This window comes from Mastomys coucha, unplaced genomic scaffold (assembly GCF_008632895.1).
Source record: "Mastomys coucha isolate ucsf_1 unplaced genomic scaffold, UCSF_Mcou_1 pScaffold18, whole genome shotgun sequence".
Lineage (NCBI taxonomy): Eukaryota > Metazoa > Chordata > Mammalia > Rodentia > Muridae > Mastomys > Mastomys coucha.
Genome location: NW_022196900.1, coordinates 68514118 through 68538355, shown reverse-complemented (window position 1 = coordinate 68538355; position 24238 = coordinate 68514118). Strand labels below are relative to the sequence as shown.

Below are 24238 nucleotides of genomic sequence, written 5' to 3'. Positions count from 1 at the left end.
TTTGGAGCCTTTTGGGTTAAAGGGCTGTGTTAAGGATCTGGAGTTTGGTACAGAAATCCGGGCTGAAGATATTAATTTTTCTCATATGAAGAATTGAGTGACTGAAAACTGGTATCTTTGGAGACAGCTCAGGAAAATTCCATTGGATTAATTACTTATTGCCTTGTAACCAGTCACCCTAAAGCATAGCAACACTAAACATTATCATTTCATAGTTTCTGTGGGACAGAACTTTGTGTGTTTCAAGCTCAGGGTCTCATGACATTGTAGTCAGAGTTGGTTGCTTCATTTGAAGCACTTGGCTGAGCTTGCTTCTAAATCGCCATTGGCAGAAAGCCTTGGCTCCCTGCTGGCTGTTGGAAGGGGGCCCCAGTTTTCTCATCAGGTACTGTCTCCCTTGGGATACTTGAGTGCTAACATGACAGGGAAGCTAGCTTCACCAGGAGAGAGTGATTCAAGTGAGATCAGGTAGGAAGCCATCATTCTTTTAAGACTCCTTCGTCATCCCTTCTGCTGCATTCTCTTCATTAGTTCACCTCACACTCCTGTAGATGGACATTTTACACATGGGGAGGAAAATTAGGCTGCATTTTTTTGAAGAGCTTGTGCTACGATTGTAATCCATGACAACCATGTTTAAATGAGTGATGGATGGGGCACTTCTACAGGAGAGTGACAAGCAAAGCCAGAGGTAGAAGAGGAAACCCAGCAGAATGTGGTAGTCTAGAAGTCAAAGTGGGAAGCTCTGGATCCTGCTGAGTGGTTTGCACACATGAGATCCAGTACACGGCCTACTGGAGTGATGGACTTGGAGATCACTGATGTCCATAGTGAGGGTGGCTTCTGTGGAGTAGCAGATATAGAGGGCAGGTTGGAGTGGAGTGGCTTGAAGACGGAGTAGACAAATGAGTCTAAGTTACTCAAGATAGTTCTCGTCAGAAACTGGTGCAGAAAATAGGTGATTGATGGATAGTTTGCTGAGTTAGCCATGTGTTGAGGTAGCAAGGTCCAAGGTATCAAGGGGAACAAAGTGGACTTGAGTAAAGACTGAGGATAATGGCCTAGGGAAGTAGGAAAAGGAGAAAGTGATGTGTTAGGAAGGGAGCTGGGTTGTAGCATGAATTGCTAAGGTCAGAACCAGAGAGGTAGTAAGTTACCTTTGCTGCTCAGTATTCTTTGTAGCCGTCATTAGGAAGGTTGTGTCTTTGCTGTTGCATCAGACTGAAATGGATTCCTGATGACTTTGCATTAAATCCGTGCTTAGTCAAAGCAGCTCACTGTTATTTGACAATTGATAGCCATCTGTAGATGATGATTTTTTTTTTTAAAGTCTGTGGATTTTTCTTTTAGGTTTCTTTTGAAAGATGTATTTTGTTATTTTAATATGTATGCATGTTTTGCCTGCATGTATGTCTGTGCACTGTGTGCATGCCTGAAGCCCACCAAGGCCAGGAAAGGGCATCAGATCCCCTGGAATTGGAGTTACAGACGGCTTACAGAGTTGTAAGTTGATGTTTGGGTGCTGGGAACAGAACACAGGACTTCCACAAGAGCAGCCAGTGTTCTTCACTGCCTAGTCATCTCTCCAGCCCCTGCATTTTAGGTTTTGAAGCACTAAAATGTATCTGCGTCTCTTGTAACCTCATTCTAGAATGATATTAGCATCAATCTCATCACATATTCAAAAGTAAATATGTACCTTCCTAAGTAAACTTTTTTCTTTTTTAATGAAGGATCTTGTTATGCAGATTATGCTGCCTTGGAACTCCTGATCCTCCAGCCTTGGCGTCCTGCATTGTGGGATTACAGGCACCCAGCAACCAGCACACTCAACAGTAAACTGTTGCTGTAAATATCAAGTGAACTTTTCATTGTTTATATGAGTATCTCTTATCCAATATGCTTGAGACCAGAAGTAGTTTGCGTTTTAGAATTTTGGAATTTGTGCCTATCATGAGATATTTTAGGGTTAGGGGCCAAGTCCAGATTCAGTGAGAAGATCCTGCCTTAAAAAATAAGGAGAGTGATTGCAGAAGACAGAATGGATTTCTGGTCTCTATAGACAAGTGCACACGTACATACATATGCACATGTGAACATGTACACACACACAAATTTCAGATTCTGGAACATTTAAATTTCAGGACAGGGATGCTTAATCTATATGTAAAGTAACTTTAGATTTGTAAAGGGAATGAAAGCAAAAGTGTGTCTAAATTTAGGTGCCCAAGGAAAGCAAAGAAAACCTCTAAAGCAAACGTGGCATCAGTGGGAGCTGGTGGTGTAAATGCTGCATTCTCCTCGGCCTGTCCAGTTCTCACATTGCAAATCTATGTTGCCATCTACAAGGTTCAGCGCTGAGACCTGAGTAATCGGCTGCACCACCCTCCATCTGCAGTGAAACCTCAGATTGTAAGCAAGTTAGGGTTACATTAACAATTATTCCAAGGATCGTGCCCCACATGGCCAAATGCTGGGCACGGCTACACCAGCCTTGTTTCTTTTCTCTCTCCTGGGCCTTTCAGTCTAATTCTTTGGGATATTTAATTGTTTATCTGGCATAGCCAACTAGCCACATCCCTAATACATTCTTTATCTGTACAGTAAGCTTGTAACCTCTTAGTAGATTGTACTGAATCTTCAGGGCCTATAGTGTAGCACATTCCATGGAATGGAATGTCCCTATTCTTCAAACCAGGCTTAGAAGTGAGATACAGGAGACAATGAGGGATTCTAGTGTACAGAGCCTTGTAAGTATTGCAGGATATATAATAGCAAATATGCCCATGTCTATGGCTTCTGTAAAACTCACTTGCATTTATAGTAACAACAATGGCTTTTAGTTAATTCTCTGGAGAATCTGAAGGATCAGTGGTCTGCTTCTGTGTTAACTCAGACAGGCTGTCAGTTCTTGCTGCTGTTTTAGGCAGCTGTTTTGTTTGTTTGCATTTGCTTTAGTTTGTGGAAACTGGATCTTGCCTATAGCCCAGGTGGGCCTGGAACTCATGGTGCACAGACATACTTGCAGGCAAAACATCTGTACCTATTCAGAGGAAAAAAGAAAACCAAAAGAAAGTAGAATTGTTCATCTTAAATATGCTGTCTATATGTGGTGGTTACCTCACATTAGATTTTCAGATATGTAATAGACAATTGCAACCCAAACTAGAACAACACAGAAGTTATTTAGATTAAGAATTACATTATTTTAATACAGAAAAAGAAAAGCAAACATGGCCAGCTGAATAATTTATTTTTTTCTTAATGACTTTATTATAAAGGATTGTCTCCTCAGACTATGACCAGCCTCCCTCCCTCCCTCTTTCCCTCTATTTTGAGACAGAGTCTTGCTAAACAACATAGTATAACTTAGAGCTCCCAAGTTACTGCTTTAGCTTCCTGGGTGCATAGATTTCTTTTTCTTTTTCTTTTTCTTTTTGTTGTTTTTCAAGACAGGGTTTCTCTGTGTAGCCCTGGCTGTCCTGGAACTCACTCTGTAGACCAGGCTGGCCTTGAACTCAGAAATCCACCTGCCTCTGCCTCCCAAGTGCTGGGATTAAAGGCGTACGCTACCACCACCCGGCCAGATTTCTTTTTTAAAAGAAAATTTAAATTACAGTTTTTAGAAATTAAGTTTATAATATACATGGATTCATATAAATGGAATCATGTTCAAAGAAAGTATTTTGGGTTACTCATAATTAATTTTTTTCTATTTCCCAGCAAGCTGTGGGGTGTGGTGCCCTCTTTAGTTCCAGTCCTCAGAGTGTAGAGGTGGAAGCATCTGGATTTCAAGTCTGTCCGAGGCCAGCCTGGGCTGGAAGAGGCCCTGTCCCCAAAATTTTTTTAAAGTGGATTTTGTCCACATAAAGCCTCTGTGTTCCCTTGCTTTTTGTATTTTATTTTAGTAATATTTTGTTTTTTGAGACAGGGTCTTACTATATAGCTGATTTCAAATTTATCACCCTCCTGCCTTCACCTCCTGGTAAAACATGGCTGACTGGACAGTAATTGCTACACAACTGGGTATATAAATATCTGGGTGGAAATGTGCTCTGTCTCTCTAAGGTTCTGTAGGATTTTATAAACCTCCTCCTAGGCCCTCCCAGGAGGCCTCCCAAATCAAGGACAGTAAAGCAGCCTTGAGGCAGTGCTCAGCACTCCAACACTTTCTCACCTGTTTTAGATATACACGTTCTTCTTTCCATCCCCTGGAATGGAGAGGGTGTCCTCTGTGCAAGGGGTTTCATTGGCTCTGAGTTTTCAAGGCCTTTTATTCTGTGTGTTTTTATCCTTTGCTTCATTTCCTCTCTTTACCATTATCTTTATGTCCTAGCTCTCCGAGCTTCCGTTGTCTGTTAAAGATCTTATTAAGTAGTATAACAAGCATCTTAGTTGTAATAGCTTTAGAAAAGAAACTTTTTTTTTTTAGAGATTCACTTTATTGTTATTTTTAGCTCTAATCAGTTGCATATATGTCTGCTCATGAGTGTGTGCACAGGAGTGCAGGTGCTGGTGGGATGGAGGCAACAGCTTTCCTAGAGCTGGAGTTACAGAGGTTGTGAGCCTTCAAGTGGGTGCTGGGAATCAAACCTGGGTCCTCTGGAGGAACAGCCAGCGCTCTTTTCTCCTGAGCCATCGATCCAGCTTTTAACAGTTTTATGTAGATTGTAGGTTGCCTGCTGTTTTTTGTCTCCCCACAGATTATTTTCCTCTGTGCTGGGGATGGAACACAGGGCCTCAGGTTTTCTGCTTCTATTATCTCAATAGTTTTATATGATTTATGTGCAGCCTTTGACAGACTTGAAATTGGATTTAAATTAGTGTAATTCACTGATTTTTAGTAACATAAACAAACTGACCACCACCACAGTTTAGAAACTTTACTTCACTCTTTAGAATTTGTTATGTTTTGTTTTTTTTTAACAGTCATTCGTTTCTTGCCAGCATTCATCTGCAAGCACCTTTTCTATTTTCAAATTCCATTCAAGTTTAGTCTATTATCAATACTTTGTATCACTGAGTATTTATGTATTTACTGGAAGGTGTTATAGCTTGACTCTCTCTTCCTCTTTTTTTTTATTACTATTTAAAAGCTTTTGCCCACTATATATATATATATAACACCATACTCTTTTTCCTTCCTGCAAATCCTTCCAGGTCCTCCTCCCTACCCACTACCCAACTTCATGTTCCCTCCCTCCCCTCCCCACGTACCCCAAAAACATGAACATCAAAAACAACCAATCAACAAACAATTGAAACTGATGTGACAAAACAAAAACAAAAACAAGCTTGGCAGTGGTGGCGGACACCTTTAATCCCAGCACTTGGGAGGCAGAGGCAGGCGGATTTCTGAGTTCGAGGCCAGCCTGGTATACAGAGTGAGTTCCAGGACAGCCATGACTACACAGAGAAATTTGTCTCAAAAAACCAAAACAAAAAACCAAACAAACCCACAACCCCCCAAAAGCACATAAAAGCACATAAAAGAGTAGGTTTTACACCTGCCTATGGAGTCTGCCCTGGTGTGATAGACCCAGTGTCTTGTCAGTGGAGAAAGCCATTTTCCCCTGTCCCTGCAGCTATCAATTGCAAATAGTTTCTCCTTTAGGGTGGGACTTGGTGTTCATCTTATACAGGTCTTATGCATGATGAAATAATGTCTGTGAGTTCATATGTGTTCACACCTGTTGTGTCTGGAAGACATCCCTGAGTATTTAACTATGTGCATATTCCACATTTTATTTCCTTCATCAGAAGTAGTTGATAGAGATGGAGTTGTTTGTGCTTTTTGACTATTATGACTAAAGCCACTATGAGCTTTTGTTTGCAAGTTTTGCTGTAAGTATCCATTTTCATTTCTTGGGTATAGATGATATAGGATTAGAATGATCTGGTCATGTGATTATTCTTTGTTTAACCTTTTCTTTTTCTTTTTGGTTTTTTTGAGACCGGGTTTTTCTGTGTAGCCCTGGCTGTCCTGGCACTCACTCTGTAGACCAGGCTGGCCTTGAACTCAGAAATCCGCCTGTCTCTGCCTCCCAAGCGCTGGGATTAAAGGCATGTGCCACCACTGCCCAGCGTTGTTTAACGTTTTTAGGAACCGCCAGACTGTTTTTTAAATGGCTCTCAGTAGCTGTATAAGACATCTAATTTCAAGAACATTTGTTACCTACATTTTGATCACAGCTATCCTGTTGGATATGAAGTACTATCTTTTCTGCTTATGTTTTCCTTATGGCTGTTCAGTCTTTCATGTGTTATTGGCCAATTGAATATCTTTGGGAAAGTAGTGATTCATAGCCATACCAATTTTAAAGTCAGGGTTTCTCTTCTCTTCTCTTCTCTTCTCTTCTCTTCTCTTCTCTTCTCTTCTCTTCTCTTCTTTCTTCCTTTGTTAAGTTGTAAGAGTTTGAGACAGCTCAGTGAGTGAAGGTGCTTGTTGCCAAGACTGATGACCTGAGTTTGGTTTCCTGGGACCCACATGCCTGACGGCGAAGTGAGAACTGACTCCTGCATGGCTCTGGACTCAGACTCTTCCTTACTCTCCTGTAACCACATTTCCCTTAAGCACCAACATTTGTGATAGAAATTCTTCAAGGAAACCTTTTCTGAGAAAGTGTTTGAGTTCTTAAGATTTACCTTTGTTTTCATATTTACATCCTAGATTTCAAATGCTTTCCCTACCTAACTTGAGAATCAAATTTAACAGTTTCTTTGCATACATCCCCCTCCACCGTCCCCAATCCTAAACCCCAATTATGAGCAAGGAATTTTGGAGCACAGTCCCTTTCTAAATTGAGCTCTGCAGAATGAGTCCTGGGATTAGACAAAGCATTGAAGCTTCACCGTTCCAGCTGTTTGTCCTTGTTAACTAGATTTGTATTTATGTGTTACACATATTTTCATACATGTGTATTTTAAAGTTTTGGGGGACTATCTTTTCGTTTACAAGTGTATGTCTATGCGTGTGCATATCTGTGTGTGCAAATGTTTACCACACACACATATTGGGGTCAGAGGACAACATGTGGTAGTCAGTTCTTCCCTTCTGCCTTGTGGGTTCTGGGAATCCAACTCAGGTCACCATTTTGCAGAGTGCCTCTCCTCACCAAGCCAAGCTCTCTCTCCCTCTCTCTTTCCACCAAACCATAGCTCTCTTTTCTTCCCACCAAGCCACAGCTCTTTCTCCTCCTCTCTCTTCACCAGGCCACAGCTCTCTGTCCTTTTCTCTCTTCCACCACGCCACAACTCTCCCTCCCAAGCAGGCCACAGCGCACTCTTTAGAGGGTTTTCTTCTAGTTCCCATTTTATTTTTTTGCACATTGGTCTTTTTCCAAGTCAGGAAAAAGTTCCTCAGGCATTTTTTGATAAAGATATGAAATTGAATGATAAATAATAGATTATAATTTCACAGTTTAATGGGGGAAGTACTAATATTGAAGCACAAAGCACTTGGAGTTTAACACTTCCCCATTATTTTCCTCAGTCAACTCTCTTTAAAAAAACATGAATCAATATTTAGTGTTTTGGGGCGGTATTTGGGAAACAAAACAAGTCTGCATTGAGGTCTAGCGCACATTACTGATGTGCTATAAATAATTTGTGAAGCCTGTGCTCCTCTTTAGTATTTAATATTTAACTTCATAAAGAATGCAAAATCCTAAGTCATCTTGGCTGTCCCTAATTGAACCTGTGCTTCTTTTCCCTGAGCTGTTAGCCTGAAATTCTCCCTTAAAGATAAGATTGTCCTTTTAAAACGGAAGAGTGAAAGAGCCCATTGTAGAGTCACACCCTTGTTATCCTAGCGCTCTGGAGGCTGAGGCAGAAGGATGGCCCAGAGTTCAAGGATAGGACAATCACGTTTCAGAACCAAACAACAAATAGTGAAAGGCTGAGGCTGGAGCTCAGTGGTCGAGTGCTTGCCTAGATGTTGTCCTAGATTTGATTCTTAGCACTAATAACCAAAATCCAAAACAATACAACAGGCTCTGAACCCAGAGCAGTGAAAGCCCTCTGCCACTTACAGTGCAGCGGGCTCCTAGATAAACTCCCCAAAACTTTGAATGCTAAAAGCCTTTTCTCTAAATTTATGGCATTTTTTGTTTGAAAGCAAAGCCTGTCTTGAATTAATGTGTAGCTATTTATAATCTTCATTACACTTATAAATATTTATATGCTGTACTGCAGAAATAGTAATGTGCTTGTGAGATTTGCATGCCTGGTTACCCAGACTGTATTGCAAGTCTGGTTTTTACTGTAATTTATATGATGTATGTATATTACCTTTGTGCATTTGTGAATTTGAAAAGATCCAAAAAAAGGTCTTGTGGTGGAGTGATCTAGGAATTTGCATGCCTCCTGGGAAGGAAAGCAGGGTGCTGTTCTCTGAGTGACAGCTAAGGACAGGCAGGTCACTCATTCAGTCTCTTGACACAAACGAGGGACTTTAAGGAAGATGCAGAGTAAGCTGGCTTCCCACGACTGGTGTAGATGGACCTGGGGTCTTCATTCTGTTTCTCTCACTTCCTGTCTGTGAATGTCTGTGGTCAAGTTCCTTAAATATTTCCGTTTGATTTCTCAGTTATAGTATAGTTGCAGTTAGGGCTGGTGTAATGGCACAGCAGGTAAAAACTGCTATGCTTGTCTGACACCCTGAATTCAATCCCCTGAACCCGTGGTAGAAGGAGAGAACTGACTCTTAAAAGTAGTCTTTTGAGGACTGGACAGGCACTGCCGGAAGCAGGCAAGTATGTGGTGGAGTGATGGGAGAGAAAGAGAGGCTGAGTGCCTTGTGGGCTCTAAGGAGAGGCAGAACCTGAGACATGAAGGCAGTGAGCAACAGCCTATGGTGAGGGGCCTGCGCAGCTACCAGAGGCTATGGTGATCTCTGGACCCATGCTGCTGCTGAAGGCCATGTCTGGATCTGAGGTCCTGCTGCATTTGGAGTCCATGTTAATGTCTGTGGCCTGTACTACAGCCTGAAATCATGTTGATGTTTGAGGGATATGCAGAGCTGGCCCCTCCCCTTATCTGGCCAGTGGGAAAGCCAGCTCTGGTTGGTATGGGCATGGGAAGACAGGCAACCCAACTACCACCTACATCTTCCCCATCTATGAGCTGCTGGAGCACATGAAGGGGCTGGTCTGGTCCTACAGACACATAGCTGCAGGATCCTGGGACTCAGGGCAAGAGCAGGATATCTGATGGTCCCCGTGAGGGTCTAGTATTGAAGTTGTAGCAGAAGTCAGAGGGCTTGGACTATCTTAATGTTTATTGCAAGGAACATTTGAAGCTTTTTGGATGAAAGAGTATATAGCACCATACACTGCAAATTCCAGTGTCACAACAATGAACGATCATGTGACAGAGAAAGATGAAGGAGCCAAACAGGACATGCACAGATGGCTGTTGTAGATAGAGGAGCAAGTTGTTGCCCAAAGGGGGCAGTCAATGAGATTGTTTTTATTGTTGTTATCTTTTCTTTTCTAATTTCACTCTTTAAAATTTACTTTTAGGTGGGGGTTACAAGGTTAAAGGGACTGGGAGATGAGTGGGACTGAGGTGTATGATATGAAATTCCTAAAGATTCAATAAAAAATTGTTTACCAAGAAAGTTGTCTTTGTCAAAAACAAAACAAAACAAAAAACAAACAAACAAAAAAAACCACCTAAAAGTTGTCTTTTGAGCAAGGCAAGAGAATTGCTGTGAATTCCAGGACAGCTTGGGTTATAGACTAGAGTGAAGCTGAGCCTCAAAAAACTAAAGGTAAAGAAGTAAAAGGGAGCCTGTCTCAAGCGTATTGTGACAACTTAAATATGGCAGTAAATAAAGCACTGTGTACCTAGCTCACATGGTAATGGTGATGACATACCAATGCCCAGCACCCATGGGTAATGGTAAGAAAATGCTAATGACCGGCACACATGTGTAATGCTAATAAACCGCCAACATCAATGTTGGTAATACCCGTGAAATGTACATTGATCCCATTAAGAAGGCAGTGTTGTTGAGTGGAGACGACTTTGGTCATCTGAGTGCTGCACCAGTGAGTTCAGTTTCCGAAAGTAGGAGATATGGGATGCCTCAGGCCAAGGGGAGTTTGATGTTACAGATGTTTAATGGCATTGACATTGACTGGACGAGGCAGTATCTCCATATAAGAGACCCACCCATCACCAGAGCCCAGTCCATATAAAACTTCTTTCTGCCTTGGCTTTCTGGTTTTAGTTTTGACCTGCTTTCTATAATGCTAATTGTAGCAAGTAAAAAGATAAATATTGTAAATATAGTTAAATGAGTTCTCACATTTATTTATGGCCTCATTACTGTATCCCAACCAAAACATAGAGAATTGTCATTCTGCAAAGTTCCTTCCTGTCTCCTTTTTTAATCTATCCCACTTCCAAGAGCAAGTGGTTGTGTATTCGTGGTTTCTGTCTTCATAGTGGTGCACTGGGACATTGCTGCCTTGCACTAGGATTGATGGTCCAGGTTGCAACACTGGCTAGGCACACACCCGCATGGGGGATGAGCCAACAGGAGTCTGGGTGCTGAAGCACTGGGACTTTGGTTTACATTCTGTTTCCACATGATGCCCACTATCATTTACTAAATGTTTGTTTATTCTATACAGAAGGTTGGTTGGGTGCCAGATTCGGGGGAAAGATACAAGAACAAATAATACACCTTGGCTTTTTAGAAAAAGTGACAAAGCACACATATACATTATCAGGCAAGATAATAGAAATGCTGTGCGTGGACACAGATTGATAGACCTCAGATATGAAGTCAGCTGTAGCTATGAGAGGTTTATAGCAAGTCAGGTGAGACTCTTGTTTAAGATAAATGCATTTTTTTTTTTTTTGAGACAGGGTTTCTCTGTATAGCCCTGGCTGTCCTGGAACTCACTCTGTAGACCAGGCTGGCCTCGAACTCAGAAATCCGCCTGCCTCTGCCTCCCAAGTGCTGGGATTAAAGGTGTGTGCCACCACCGCCCGGCAAGATAAATGCATTTTAAGCAAAATAAAAATTAACATTCAAATAAAAGTTTCTAAGTGTCTTTATGTAAGAGGCTTGGGAGGCATTCTTTGCGTCGTGAAAGGATAGTAGGATTGGTTAAATGGCGTGCTCTTCTCCAGTGAGTTTTAAATATGCATGTGCAAAACTTTTCCTAACACCCTTACTTTGTGAAGTGGTGTAAACCCACATTTATATATTAATTAAATGGTTTTTCATAGATACTATGGTATACTGGCTTCAAGCCAGATTCTGTGAGTCAGTTAATCCCCATCCCTTTGTTCCAGTGTTCCCCATCCGGTGCTGGATCCAGGATCTAGGATTCATGCGTGCCAAGCAAACCATCCATCTATCACTGAGCTGCATCACCAGCCCCTCATATTTTTGAGTATCTAATGAATGCTAAAAATATGCTGAACTGATTTTCTTAAAGCTTATAAAAAAGGTAGGAGAGCTAAGTAGTTACAGTTAACATACAAATATGTAGCTCCAGGATTGAAGAGATGGCTCAGCAATTAAGAACGTTTACAAATATGTAGCTCCAGGATTGAAGAGATGGCTCAGCAATTAAGAACGTTTAACTGCTTTTGAAGAGGGCCCAGCACCCACATAGTGGCTCACAATGATATGTAACCTCAGTTCAAGGGCTTCTGACGCCCTCTTCTGGCCTCCTCAGGCATTGCATGCATGTGTTGCACATACATTCCTGCAGGCAAGACACCTATATGCATAAAATAAGAAATAAATTAAAAGTATAAAAAATAATTATTTTGACACTTTTGATTTTGTGCTTATATAATATTATTACTAACCTGTAATTGTTTTATTGTAATATTTCAAAGTACAATTGAAAAAAAATGTCAAAAACCTGAAATTAGGAGTGGGAAAAATGGTTCAGCAGATGAAGGCACTTGTCATCAAGCCTGATAACAATTTTAATCCCTGGAACCCATATGGTAGAAGTAAAAAACTGACTCCAGATAGTTGTTCTCTGACCTCCACCTGCATGCCGTGGTGCACTCGTGCCTACCACCTGGAATGCATGCTTGTAGTCCCAATTCTTAGGCTGTGAAGGCAGAAGGAGGAAGACTTCAAGGCTAGCCTCAGCTTGTTTGAGACCAGCCTGGGCTACTCTGTCTTAACAAAACAACTCAGGAAATTATCAGAAAAAGAAAAAAAAAAAGTTTCTTTTGTTTTGCGTGGGAGTGTTGAATCGCTTGAATTGGGACTGAATAAGCGTATTTCAGTTATGTTTGTTGGATGAGTAGGATGCCTAAGAGAGGCTGGGACGATGATGTCCATAGCGTGCTAATTCCTCCGCTGTCCCAGTTGCTAACGGGGCTCTGGGAGACAGAGTGAATGTAATCATACTAAAATTGTAATTAGGCTTCCTATGCCACAAGGAAAAAAGGCACACCAACATGTAACACAGGATAATAACAGTGTGGTAGAAGCATCTGTCAGCTGAGGAGGGAGGATGGGGAAAGGATCCACAGTGGAGGTGTGTGAGCAGGAAGGAGGGACATTACAAACTTTTTGGTGTTTTTTTTTTTTTCCTGGAGCAGTCTGTGTGTTATTTAAGGCAGGTGTGTGTGTGTGTGTGTGTGTGTGTGTGTGTGTGTGTGTGTGTGTGTGGTGTATGCGGGTGTATGCTTGCAGGCACATACAACAAGCATGCATGATTAGTGTAGACTGGGCAAAATTAACAAGGCAAGTTTGAAAGGAAGCATATAGAAGTACAGGAAAGTTTCCCTTCCTGTCATCTGAGTTGGTTAAGTTCACTGAACCAATTCAACCACACAATAAGAAGAGAGAGTGGGTGCAAGTTTCTTAGGGCACCGGGGGCCCATCATAGAAGGAGACTCCAAGACGAATCAGCTGCTGGGCTTAGTGTCTTCACTGGGAGAGTAAAGTGAGGAGCTAGTGACACTTTTAAGGGGGTAAGTGACTTTGGGGGTTCACAGGCTCTAGGTGGTTTGAGTTTTCAGCTTCTTCCTGTGTGATACACCTTATTACTTATCACCCGCAGTTCAGTGGATCCGGTCCTTAGGAAGACAAGAAGACTTGAGAGAGACCTTTGGGCTGCTCTTAGGTTTTAGGTGTCAAGGTGTCATATTTGGCCGTTCTTGTTTCCAGAGTTATTAGGGTCAAAGTCTGTGTCCTAGAGTGCCGAGAAGGTAGAGACTCAGTCCACTTGCCCTCAGTGGGCCAATAAAGTAACAAATAACAGTGAGAAGCAGAAAGGATGTTTGTTCAATGTGGCCACCCTGGGATAAGGTCCAGTGACCCACTGGTTCCAACCAAGTCCATCTTCAGGGTCCAGACTCCAGACTTAGATTTAAATAGAGGGCAAGAAGCATGCTTAACTAAGCAGTTGAGTCATGGTGTAGTCCTGCCATCACTGACCTTTCACTGGCTTTCACTTTCCTGGTCTGTCTTGCAAGAAGTTAGCATTGTGTGAAATCTCTCTGATAAATATATAATCTCTGCTGGTATCAGGGTTCCTGGGAAATTCCAGTTCATTGGGTCCATTGTTTTAAAAGTCTGACAACAGGGAGGAGGCACATGTGGCTTTCTGTAGAGTATCTTTGCTCCTGTCTGGATAGTTCCACGTTGACCTCTGATAAAATTTGTTGCTCATGAGAATTGGGCCTGTTTAGTTTTAAAGAACATCACTACAGTCTGTGTTTGTTGTATTTAAGGTAGGAGCAAGAAAGGGGCATAAACAGGAGTACTGCCTGATTCTCATAGTAAGTACTTGGGACCACCTCTTGAGAGTGAGTCATGTCTCAATTTTACCAACAGGGAAACTGAGAACAGAAGAGATCCAGCAAAGCTGGATTTCAGCATTTTCCCACAGCCACCTCGTCTTATTAAATGGTGCAGTCTATAGTACCTTCTTTATCTGTGTATGTATATGTATGTATATTATATTTATATTCTTACAGCTAACTTGAGAAATTATAAGGGATTAAAATGATTTTGAACATTTAAAGAATTACTTTCATATAAATGGAATCTGCAGCTTTGGGGCCTAAATGGAGAATATTTCGAATGTTTCTTGATTAACAAAATTTTTATTTATTGTAAATGGTGTGTGTGTGTGTGTGTGTGTGTGTGTGTGTGTGTGTGTGTGTGTAGTATAGCAGATGAGTCCAAGGCATAGGCTCGAAGACTACTTTTGGGAATCAATTCTCTCTTCCCACCAAGGGTACTAGGTCAAGTTGTAGGGCTTTTGTAGCAAGCAGTTTTACCCACTGAACCATCTTGCTGACCCTTGAAGATTAAAAAAAAAAACTTTAAATATTTTATTTTATGCATATGCTTGCATACATGTAAGTGCCTGATGTGTGTCACAGTACCCATAGAGGCCGGAAGAGGGTGTTCAGTTCCTGCAAGTGGAGTTACAGGTGCTTGTGAGACACCATGTGGTGCTAGGGACCGAACCCAGGTTCTCTGCAAGAGTCACCAGTGCTGTTAGCCTCAGAATCATCTTTCCAGCCCCTATGGATGGCTTAAGTGGAATACTGAAGTTCATCTAAAGTAAGGAAACATAACCTCAGAGTACAGCAATTCAGAGTCCCTATTGGGCAACAGATTTAATACGTTGAGCTGAGTGGTTCTTAGCATGCTCTTAAAATGACTCCCCTACTCCAGGATATAATTTTTCACACTCCGCTGGGAAAGAAAATATTTATTATTCTTGAGATCAGAGAAAAATGAAAAGCTTAATTATTATGACATGCTCTACAGCTTTTGATTGGAACTCAGAGAATCCAGGGAAGTTTTATTTCCCCACAGTATTATGAAGGGAAAGATTGTCTTTAAAAAATGGCTTTTGGCAGGAATGGTTATAATGTAGTCCAGGGCTTCAGCTAGAATTCCCTGAGGGTAAGCAGGATTAGCTTGTTTAAGGAACCTGGAACTTGGGCAAGCACTGCAGGCAAGAGAACAGTCTGTCAAAGTCCTTAGGCATAAAGGCGCTCTGCTGCTTCAGGGAGCCGGAAAGTCAGGCTCGGCCACAGGAGTGGTGGGAGTTTTTGGACTGCAAGATTGTTTTGTTCTGGCTTGCTTTACGTATTTATCCTCATTTTGAAACAGTCTCCATATGTAGCTCAAGCTGGCCTGGAGCTCGTGTAGATCATCAGGGCCTAGACTTGAGAGCAGTCGTGCTGGTCTTGATAGCAGTGTTCAGCAGGCACCACCGGGAGTGGTTCCAGAATATTGTGTTCTGGAAGAAAGAATTGAACAGGCTTGGGGACATAGTAACGGGCAAAGGAGACTGCTTACTGAAGAAGGAGCCACAGAGGGGTGGTGCTGGGTCAGGCTCAGGTCATCAGTGTACTGCCAGTGCCTTCCCCAGGAGCCAGCATGCTTCACTGCTGCCCCAGGCCCACACTCTGTTCTGTGGGATCTCTGCTTCCTTCAGAGTTGCTCTCTGTCCTTGCTCCTCTGTGCTTTCTGTGCTCTGTGTTTGGATTGTTTATGTGTTAGACTTTTTTTTTAACGTTTTATATGAGTCTGTCGGTTATTTTGTAGACCACTCCATATTCTGATTCGCCTGAGCAGTTCCTTAGCTATTTGTGTAATTGCTTCCAGTTGTTTCTTTTAGTGTTTTGTAATTCATAATCCAAATGGAAGCAACAGCATTGGCCTGTCTGGCCCTGTGTCTTGTGATTTTAAAAACTGCTTTACAATGCAGGCAGCTCAGGGATGAGAGAGAGAGAGAGAGAGAGAGAGAGAGAGAGAGAGAGAGAGAGAGAGAGAGAGAGAGAGAGAGAGAGAGAGAGAGAGAGAGGGAGAGAGAAAGGGAGAGGGAGAAAGAGAGAGGGAGAGGGAGAGAGAGAGGAGAGTGTGTATGTGTGTGTATTAGCTTTGCATTCTAATCTCATTGGTTGTATTGTAGCCTAATAAATGTTTTTGTATCCTGCCTTTATTGTTTTGGAGAAAAGATAAATATAGGTTCATAGAAGGGTTATTAAGTACCTAAGGATGCCTCTCTTAGCAATGCTTTCATTAGCTGCCTTATTAGTAAGGAATTCTTTGATCATGCCTGGTATTTCCCCCCTAAAATATATGTCTGTGTTTGCAAAAATAAAAGCAGGCGGTCTTCAGTATATCCACAATCATTTTTGAACATGAGTTCCCATGGGTCAGAGATTTAGAGGTCATAGTGTCTGGTGCTTCAAGCGGGACAATCGTACAGTCACGTGGAATTGGCTTGTTTTGATTTTTTTTTCTCATACAGGCGGGAAACGGAAAATATCAGTTATTCCACAAGTATTACATATGTATTATAATCCCTCTCCTAGATTTTACTTTGAGTGACCAATTTACTTTCAGGAGCATTTATTTCCTGGATGTCAGCTTTATGCTTGCTGTGACAGCCTGAGTTCCACCCAGGCTAGTGAGTGAGGGGACAGAAAGGACAACATTGTCTCACCAGGAAATGCTTTTTGAGCACCCAATGTATACCAGACACTGCATTAAGGCATAAAATAAGCCAAGATAGACTTCTCACACTCCTAGGAATGCCCCAAAGGATGTACATGCCACAGCCAGGGAACACACAAGAGGCTGGGCGCTCGGGGATGAGATGCGCACACCAGATGGCTAAAGCACTTTGAGTGGCTGTAAAACAGAAAGGAGAAATGATATCTGGGGATTGCACGGAAAGTGTGATCCTTTGCTTTTTATCCCCATCATGGGGAAAGATTCTTACACCCATAGGTGAGAAATGTTGGTCTGTAATTAAGGGACATGGAGAGGGATAAACATTGCAGTAGCTTTTATGAGGATGTGTGTTAAGTTCTGTGTTCAGGTTGGTTTGAATAGATGACAAACTGCTTTCATTTAAAAGCTGGTAATTTCCCTGCAAGAAGTGATTTCTTGGGCTGGTGAGATGGCTCAGCGGGTAAGAACACTGTCTGCTCTTCCAAAGGTCATGAGTTCAAATCCCAGCAAACACATGGTATCTCACAACCACCCATAATGAAATCTGATGCCCTCTTCTGGTGCATCTAAAGACAGCTACAGTGTACTCATTTATAATAATAAATAAGTCTTTAAAAAAAAAAAAAGAAGTGATTTCTTCTGCGGCAGATGATGGGCAGAAAGAATGGTCAGTTCTATAAATGTTACTCAATTTTTAGTTCCTGGATGACTCTAAAGACACTTGTCTTAACCTTTTATTTATTGAGCGTTTTGTTTTTCTTTTAGTCCAAGGACAAAATGATGAGAGGCTCTCGAAGAGGATGCGTTAGACTCAGAGTGAGTATTTTTTCATTTTATAAAGAACAATTTCAACTGAAAAGAAATGTTTTGATGGAGCCACAGAGTCTATATTTTTAACTTAATTTCCTTACTTAGCTATTGGGCCAGATAACCAAGTCTCAGGGAGGGGAGTTGGGTTTCTCGGGAACTTGTAGGAAGTATCAGGACCAGGACTAGAACTCAGTTATTTTGGTCTATGGTTTAGTCCATGACTCAAAGCACCTCCTGGCTTTCCTTTATAACCTCAGTTTACAAACAAGGGACAGGCTAGAATGAAGTGAGGTGTTCTGTTGGTGTCACAGCCGTAGTACAGAGGACTCAGAAGAGCTCACCAGCTGCTCCATCTTCTCAGCACTGTAGTTATGTATAGCAGTATGGGCAGAAGAAAGTCTGAACCACACATGTAGCTCAAAAATTGATAGTAGCCCATATTTAAAAAGTACAAATAAACAGTTGATATTAATGAGCTAATAGATCCAAAATATTATTTTAACATGTAGTCAGTGTTAACTTATTAATAAGATATTTTACATAGCGCTTGGGCATAGCAGAAATAGTTAATCCTTTTTGAGCTTCCTCCCAGTGGGTGCCTCCCAAGAGCTCTAGATTTGCTAATGAAAGACAGATAGACAGACAGACAGATGCAGACACACACATACACTAGCTAGTTTCGTTATGCCTTGACTAACTCAATGGCTGGGTACTTCTAAACCTCCACATGGCTAGCACACACTCCCCTCCAGTATTCCTGAATTAACATCTTTTAAAATCTATATTTTATCTCTGCTACCCCAGATCCAATCAGGTAAGTGGCCTCTAGAACCACTTTCCTGGATTCTTACATGTCGGCAGGCCTTTAAATTTCTCCTGTCCTCTCTCCCTCAATCCCTTGTCTGTGCAACCCAAAAGTCCAGCCTCCGTCTCCCTGCCCAGCCATTTGGTGTATGGCAGTTCTTTATTACCAATCAAAGCCAACTGGGGGCAGGGACCCTCAGTTTCTAGAAGCTCAGCTTTTGGGCGCCTAATTAGGTCAAAGCATTAGAATCATTTCCCAACACTTAGGAGGCTGAGTCAGGTGGATCTCTCTTAGTCTGAGGCCAGCCTGGTCTCCATAGTGAGCTTCAGGCTAGCCCTGGAGAGTGGGTGGTGGTGGGAGATATTCATTTGACATGACATTTTCCATTCTGGGTCTTTGAAGTCCGGCATGTCTTTTGCACTGATTGTACATCTCAAGGGGGTGTGCTCAATATCTTTGTGGCTGGTGGATGCACCGGTGGGCAGTGCAGTCCTGGGTTTCACATGCTGCTCTTAGTTGTTTGTTCAGTTACTGCCACTGTTCAATTAGGGAAAGCTAAGGAGGAGCGCATGGCCCAGGGCACAGCTCCCAGACGCACCTCACCATATTAATTCCTTTCCTGTTTGGTGGTTTTCTGCTTTTCAAACTCCATTTGTTTGCTTGCTGTCGCTCAGTACATTATTTTTTGTTGTAGGGTACACCCTTACTTTTTGAAGATATGAATATATTTGGTAAACATTGTTACTTTTCTCATCAGTTCTAACAAGAATTGGAAAACAGTTCTTAAGCTTAGGTAGGCATAATGGGAAGCCTTGAATTGAGGTGGGTGTAAGGATGGCTGTTTTGCAGAATGGAAACAAGGTTAACTTTTATATATGCCAGCATAAAGATTTTTAAAAAGCAACTTAGGGGCCAGGCAGTGGTGCTGCACACCTTTAATCTTAGTACTTGGGAAGCAGGGGCATATGGATCACTGAGTTTGAGGCCAGCCTGGTCTACCAGAGTGAGTTTCAGGACAGCCTGGGCTACACAGAGAAACTTTGTCTCAGAAAACAAACAAAAAGCAACTTAGGCTGTTTTTTTAAATTTTTTTATTTGGTTTTCTTTCTTGTTTTGAGACAGGATCTCACTATTGCAGGCTGGTCTTGAAATTTGTGATAATCCTCTGCCTCCACTTCCCCTCACATGTTCCTTCTATGTTTGTATTTTGACATCGTCCTGTGATTCTTTTTGTCTTGGCCATGTTGCTCTTCTAAGTACTTGTTATTGATCTCAGTTTCCACTCAGTCTGATTTTAACTGCTCTTTTTTGGCTTGAGATAGGCCTAGGGTGAGGCTTTGGCAGGGCTATGTTGAGACAGCATGTTAGAGGATTGTATTTGGAGTTAGGCCACTATCTTGTCATTACAGTCAATGCACTGCTTAGTTCTTGGTTTTGGATTTTAAATATAGTTGAATTGTTAACCCTGTGCATAGCTCTCAAGCTAAGAGATAGAACTTCACTTTGAAAGGTTGTTGTGTGTGTGCCCCTGACATGTGTCTTCTTGTAAGTAATCACCCTTTGCATTTCTTTATAATTTTATAGTGTGACATCCTTAACTTTTATAGTTTTTAAATTGAGAATTTTTTAGATGCTTTGCTGTATCTCCCAGGCTGGTCCAATTCTTGAGCTCAAATGACCCTTCAGTCTGCTTCGAAAGTGCTGGGATTACAATATGCCAGTACATAGTAATTTTATAGTTTTGTTTTGCTTATTTTTAAACTTGGTACCTTTTGTTCACAGTTTTCCCCTTGAAGCACTCTACCCTAAGACCTATGGAATTTGCAAAGGGTGCATTTTACTGATAACATTCTGGTCCAGTTTGGCACCATCCTCTCTCTGTTTCGGCTCTGATTGATAGATGCATCCAGAGACTGAACCTGACTCATATTTGGTCCTGTTGACAAGACTGTATGTAGGTGTTGTATTCTTGGAGCAGGTGACACATGTCCAGCTCCTGTTCCTTATTGATAGTAGTGGATGATAATGCTTAGTGAGTACTTATTCTCACTGGGTTGGCAAGATGGAGCTAGATAGCCTATAGTTATGTTAATTTTGTGATGCCTTATTTTATGAGAGTTTTCTTTTCCTCTATTATCTGTTACCTAACAGTATAGTTCAAATAGGCAGGATAACTGCTTAGTTATTTCCTTTCACTTGCCCAGTTTTTAAGATAATGACTTCAGTCCTCAATCATTTATATATTCAAAAACAATTTGTGCACCATATTTGTAACAGTAGCCCCAAAGCTAAACAATTCAAGTGTCTATATATAGAAAACTGAACAAAATATATATGTCATATGTAGATATGCACACAAACTCAATAGAATACTGTGATGGGTTACTTCAGTCATCACTTGATGAACCACCAGGAAGATGGGTCTCTGGGCATGTCTCTTGGGGATTATTCTGATCAGGTTAATTGAGATAGGAAGATCTACCCACTGTGGGTGGCATCATTCCCTAAGCTGGGATCCTGAACTGTAAATATAAATTAAGAAAGGGAGATGAAATCCCTTATGGTACTTTTGTTTCAGTGTGTTTTATTAAAGCAACTGGAAAAGAAACTAAGACAAATACTACTGAGCCTTAAGAAAAGAAAGGAAAATTTCACATATACTAATTAATGGATTTTGAGGGTGTTATGCTAAGTAAAATAAGCTAGTCACCAAACACAAATATCCTTGTGAGTCCTGTTAGATAGAAGAGTCACTAATTCATGCAAACTGGAAGTAAAATGGTTTCCAGACTGAGCATGGGGAAATAAGAATTTGTTATTAGGTGGGTATGGAGTTTAGAAAGGAGATTTCTGGAGACAGATGGTGACCCTCAATGCTGCTGACCTGAACCCTCAACATGACTAAACAGTAAATATCAGGTTGATATGAATGTTCCACAATTCTACAGGTAGACTTCTTAGTTGGATTTTCTGCTAAGAGCTACAAGGGTGACATCAAGACTGGGGTATGCTTTATCTGGAGACTCCAGGAAAGAATCCTTTTCAGGCTGTTAGTGATATCTAGTTGCTTGTAGTTCCTGTCACTTGTGATCTTTACTCTGCTTTTGGGACTGTGACTAACTGCCAGGTCTCCTACTTATAGGAGCCAACAATACACATTGACTTGTACTATTGTGAATCCCCGATTCCCATTCTGCTCACAGCTGCAGAAAATACTGTTTGAAAAAGGCTCATGCAGTTAGGTTAGGTTAGGTAATCTTTTTGCTTTTATTAATCAAGGCACTGACATGCTCTCATCACATCCTGTTTGCATCCATAGTCCCAGGAGAAGAGATTATCTAAGAACAAGTGTCATTCTTAGAATCCTGCTTGCTGCCTATCAGGTCAGAGAAGGACCTACAGAACCTGCATTAAATCTCATTTTACCCTTTGACTGTAAGCTTGGGCTTGAGTTTTCTTTCCTAAATTTAAGTGAGGATCAAAATGCCTTTCTGGTAGAATTCTGTGAGCATTGGGTACTTCGCGTATCATGAAGGGGTAAGGAAAAATGTACTTATGATAAATCTGGGGTACAGTTCACTTGGTAGTGCTTCCTAGCATGCACAAGGGTTGGATCCTCAGAGCTGCATAAAACCAGCTGTGGCTGGTGCATGCCTCTAATCCCAGCACTGGGGAGACAGAGGCAGGAGGAACACAAGTTCAGGGTAATCTCCTGTGACTTTAAGATCTGTTTTAAGGTTTGTATTGCTTCGATGAAACACCATGACCAAAAAGCAAGTTGGGTAGGAAAGGGTTTATTTGGCTTACATTTCTCCATTGCAGTTCATCACTGAAGGAAGTCAGGATAGGAACTCAAGCAGGGCAGGAACCCGGAGGCAGGAGCTGATGTACAGAGCATGGAAGTGTGCTGCTTACTGGCCTTCTCTCCATGGCTTGCTCAGCCTGCTTTCATAAAGAACTCAGGACCACCAACCTAGGAGTGGCACCACCCACAGTTGGTTGGGTCCTCTCCCATCAATCACTAGTTAAGAAAATGCCCTACAGCCAGATCTTGTAGTGACATTTTCTCCAAGGTTTCCTCTTCTCAGATAACTATTTATGTCAAGTTGACATAAATCTAGCTAGCACAAGATTCTACCCCAAAAAGAAGGGGAAAAAATAGATTGTCTTTTGGGTCTCCTATGTGAGAAACATCTGGAGCCCTCCTCTATACACTTTATTTTAGAGTATGATCCTAGGATCTTCAGTTTTGAACAGATCCTCTGGTTGATTATGTTATGCAGACAAGTTGGGATCACTGTGGAAAGATTCATGGTTCTATACAGGATCTCAGGGAGTCCACATGTTACTGCCTGAGACACTTAGCAGATCTAGTTTAGACACCTTGTAAGGTGTCAGCCTTAGCAATTTTTTTTCTGGAGTTAGGGATGAGTTCAGTGCTTGGTAATGCTCAGAAAGCACCACTTCCAAGCCACATCTCCATGTACTCAGAGATTTAAGTTGACTTTTAGTAATTTATCAAGACTACACATTGATAGAGATTTTGAGATTGAACTTTAGTCAGTTCCATTTCAAAACTACCTTTAACTATTTCAGGCTTCTATTATTTACTATTTTAAGTATCTCTAGCTCAGGCTAGACTTGAATTTTCTACAAGACCTTGAGCAGATCCTCCTGCTTCTACCTCCCAGATGCTGGGAGTACAGGCATGACCGTCTATGCCTGTCTTGGGCAGGGCTCACTGGAAGATTGAACTCTGGGCCCTGTTACATTCTAGGCAAGATTCTACCAGCTGAACATTTTCCCCAGTCCTGCAGTTCTTAAGGCTAGAATTAATGCAGATGTGACACATGTTGCAAAGCAGCAGAAAACTGGCTGAGAAAATAGGGAAGTAACCTCCCTCCCTCCCTCCCTCCTTCTCTTCCTCCTTCCCTCACTCCCACCTTCCCTCCCTCCCTCATTTCAGATTTAGATTTGCCCCCCCCCCCAAATACATCATTATATACAGGCAAATATCCAAAAGTTCAAAATAAGAGTATTTTCTGGTTCCAGACATTTCATATAGGGGATATTTAGCTTGTACTCTTTTCACTGCACTGGGTCATATATAGATCAATAGTTTTTATAGTTCTTTAATTTCCAGGAGCCCCTTTCTACACACTTATTTTAGAGTAAGACCTTAGGATCTTTAGTTTTGAACAGATTCTCTGTTGATTATGTTATATAGACACATTGGGATCACTATAAGATTCACATGGTTCTATACAGGATCTCAGGGAGCCCACATGTTACCGCCCGAGACACTTAGCAGATCTAGTTTAGACACCTTGTAAGTGTCAGGCTTAGCAATTTTTTTCTCTGACAGAAAAATTATGTGCCACTAGATGGCGCGCTTGCCCTGAAGAAGTGATGGTTGCTGCTTGGATCTGATCTTCCACTTGCCCCCATGGTTTTATTTTTAGGTTTTGGCCTTTGAGACAGGGTTTCTCTGTGTAACCCTGGCTGTCCTGAAACACTGTCTCTGTGCTCCAGGATGGCCTCAAAGAGATCTGCCTGTCTCTGCCTCTTAAGTGTTGGGATTAAAGGTGTGCACCACCACCGCCCAGCCCCATGTTTTATCTGAAAGCATAGTATTAACATTTTTAGGAAATATCTGCAAATTGGATAAATAACAGCATTAAAGAGGGTGAGAGGTAGAGACCAGATCTTAACATCTGTGGGATGAAGGTTAAGAATGAAGTTTGCCCTATGAAGTGAGTCAATGCTTTCCATTCATTTCTGAGCTCTTAAAAAGAAAAAAAAAAGCTAAACCAGACGGGGCAACATACTGTTCACTCACAGAATTGTCAGCATCAAATTTGTTAATATATTTGAAAAGTAGTAGAGATTGAACCTATTGCTTCAGAGATCCTAGATAAGCAATCTACCACTGAGGGGCATTCCCACACCACTGAGGGGCATTCCCAGCTCCCTTTAATTTTTTCAGACCAGGACTTACTGATGCCCAAGCTGACTTTGAACTTGTGGTTCTCTGCCTCAGCCTCTCGCTGGAGTAGCTGAGATCTTAGGCCTGGGCTGCCAGGCCTGCCTATAATAAGCACTATTGGTGCAGATGAATCTTGGATTCTGACATTCTGAGAGGCTTA

At 41.7% G+C, this 24238-nt stretch overlaps 1 protein-coding gene across 8 annotated transcripts in view; it reads left to right on the top strand.

The window, feature by feature from the left end:
* Positions 1-24238, top strand: part of Osbpl9 (oxysterol binding protein like 9) — a 137728-nt gene that overhangs the window by 8049 nt on the left and 105441 nt on the right. For all 8 annotated transcript variants that reach the window (XM_031378157.1, XM_031378155.1, XM_031378156.1 and 5 more), the window contains exon 2: positions 17243-17293. In XM_031378157.1, the coding sequence (XP_031234017.1) occupies positions 17243-17293 (51 nt within the window). The remainder of the gene's footprint in view (positions 1-17242; positions 17294-24238) is intronic.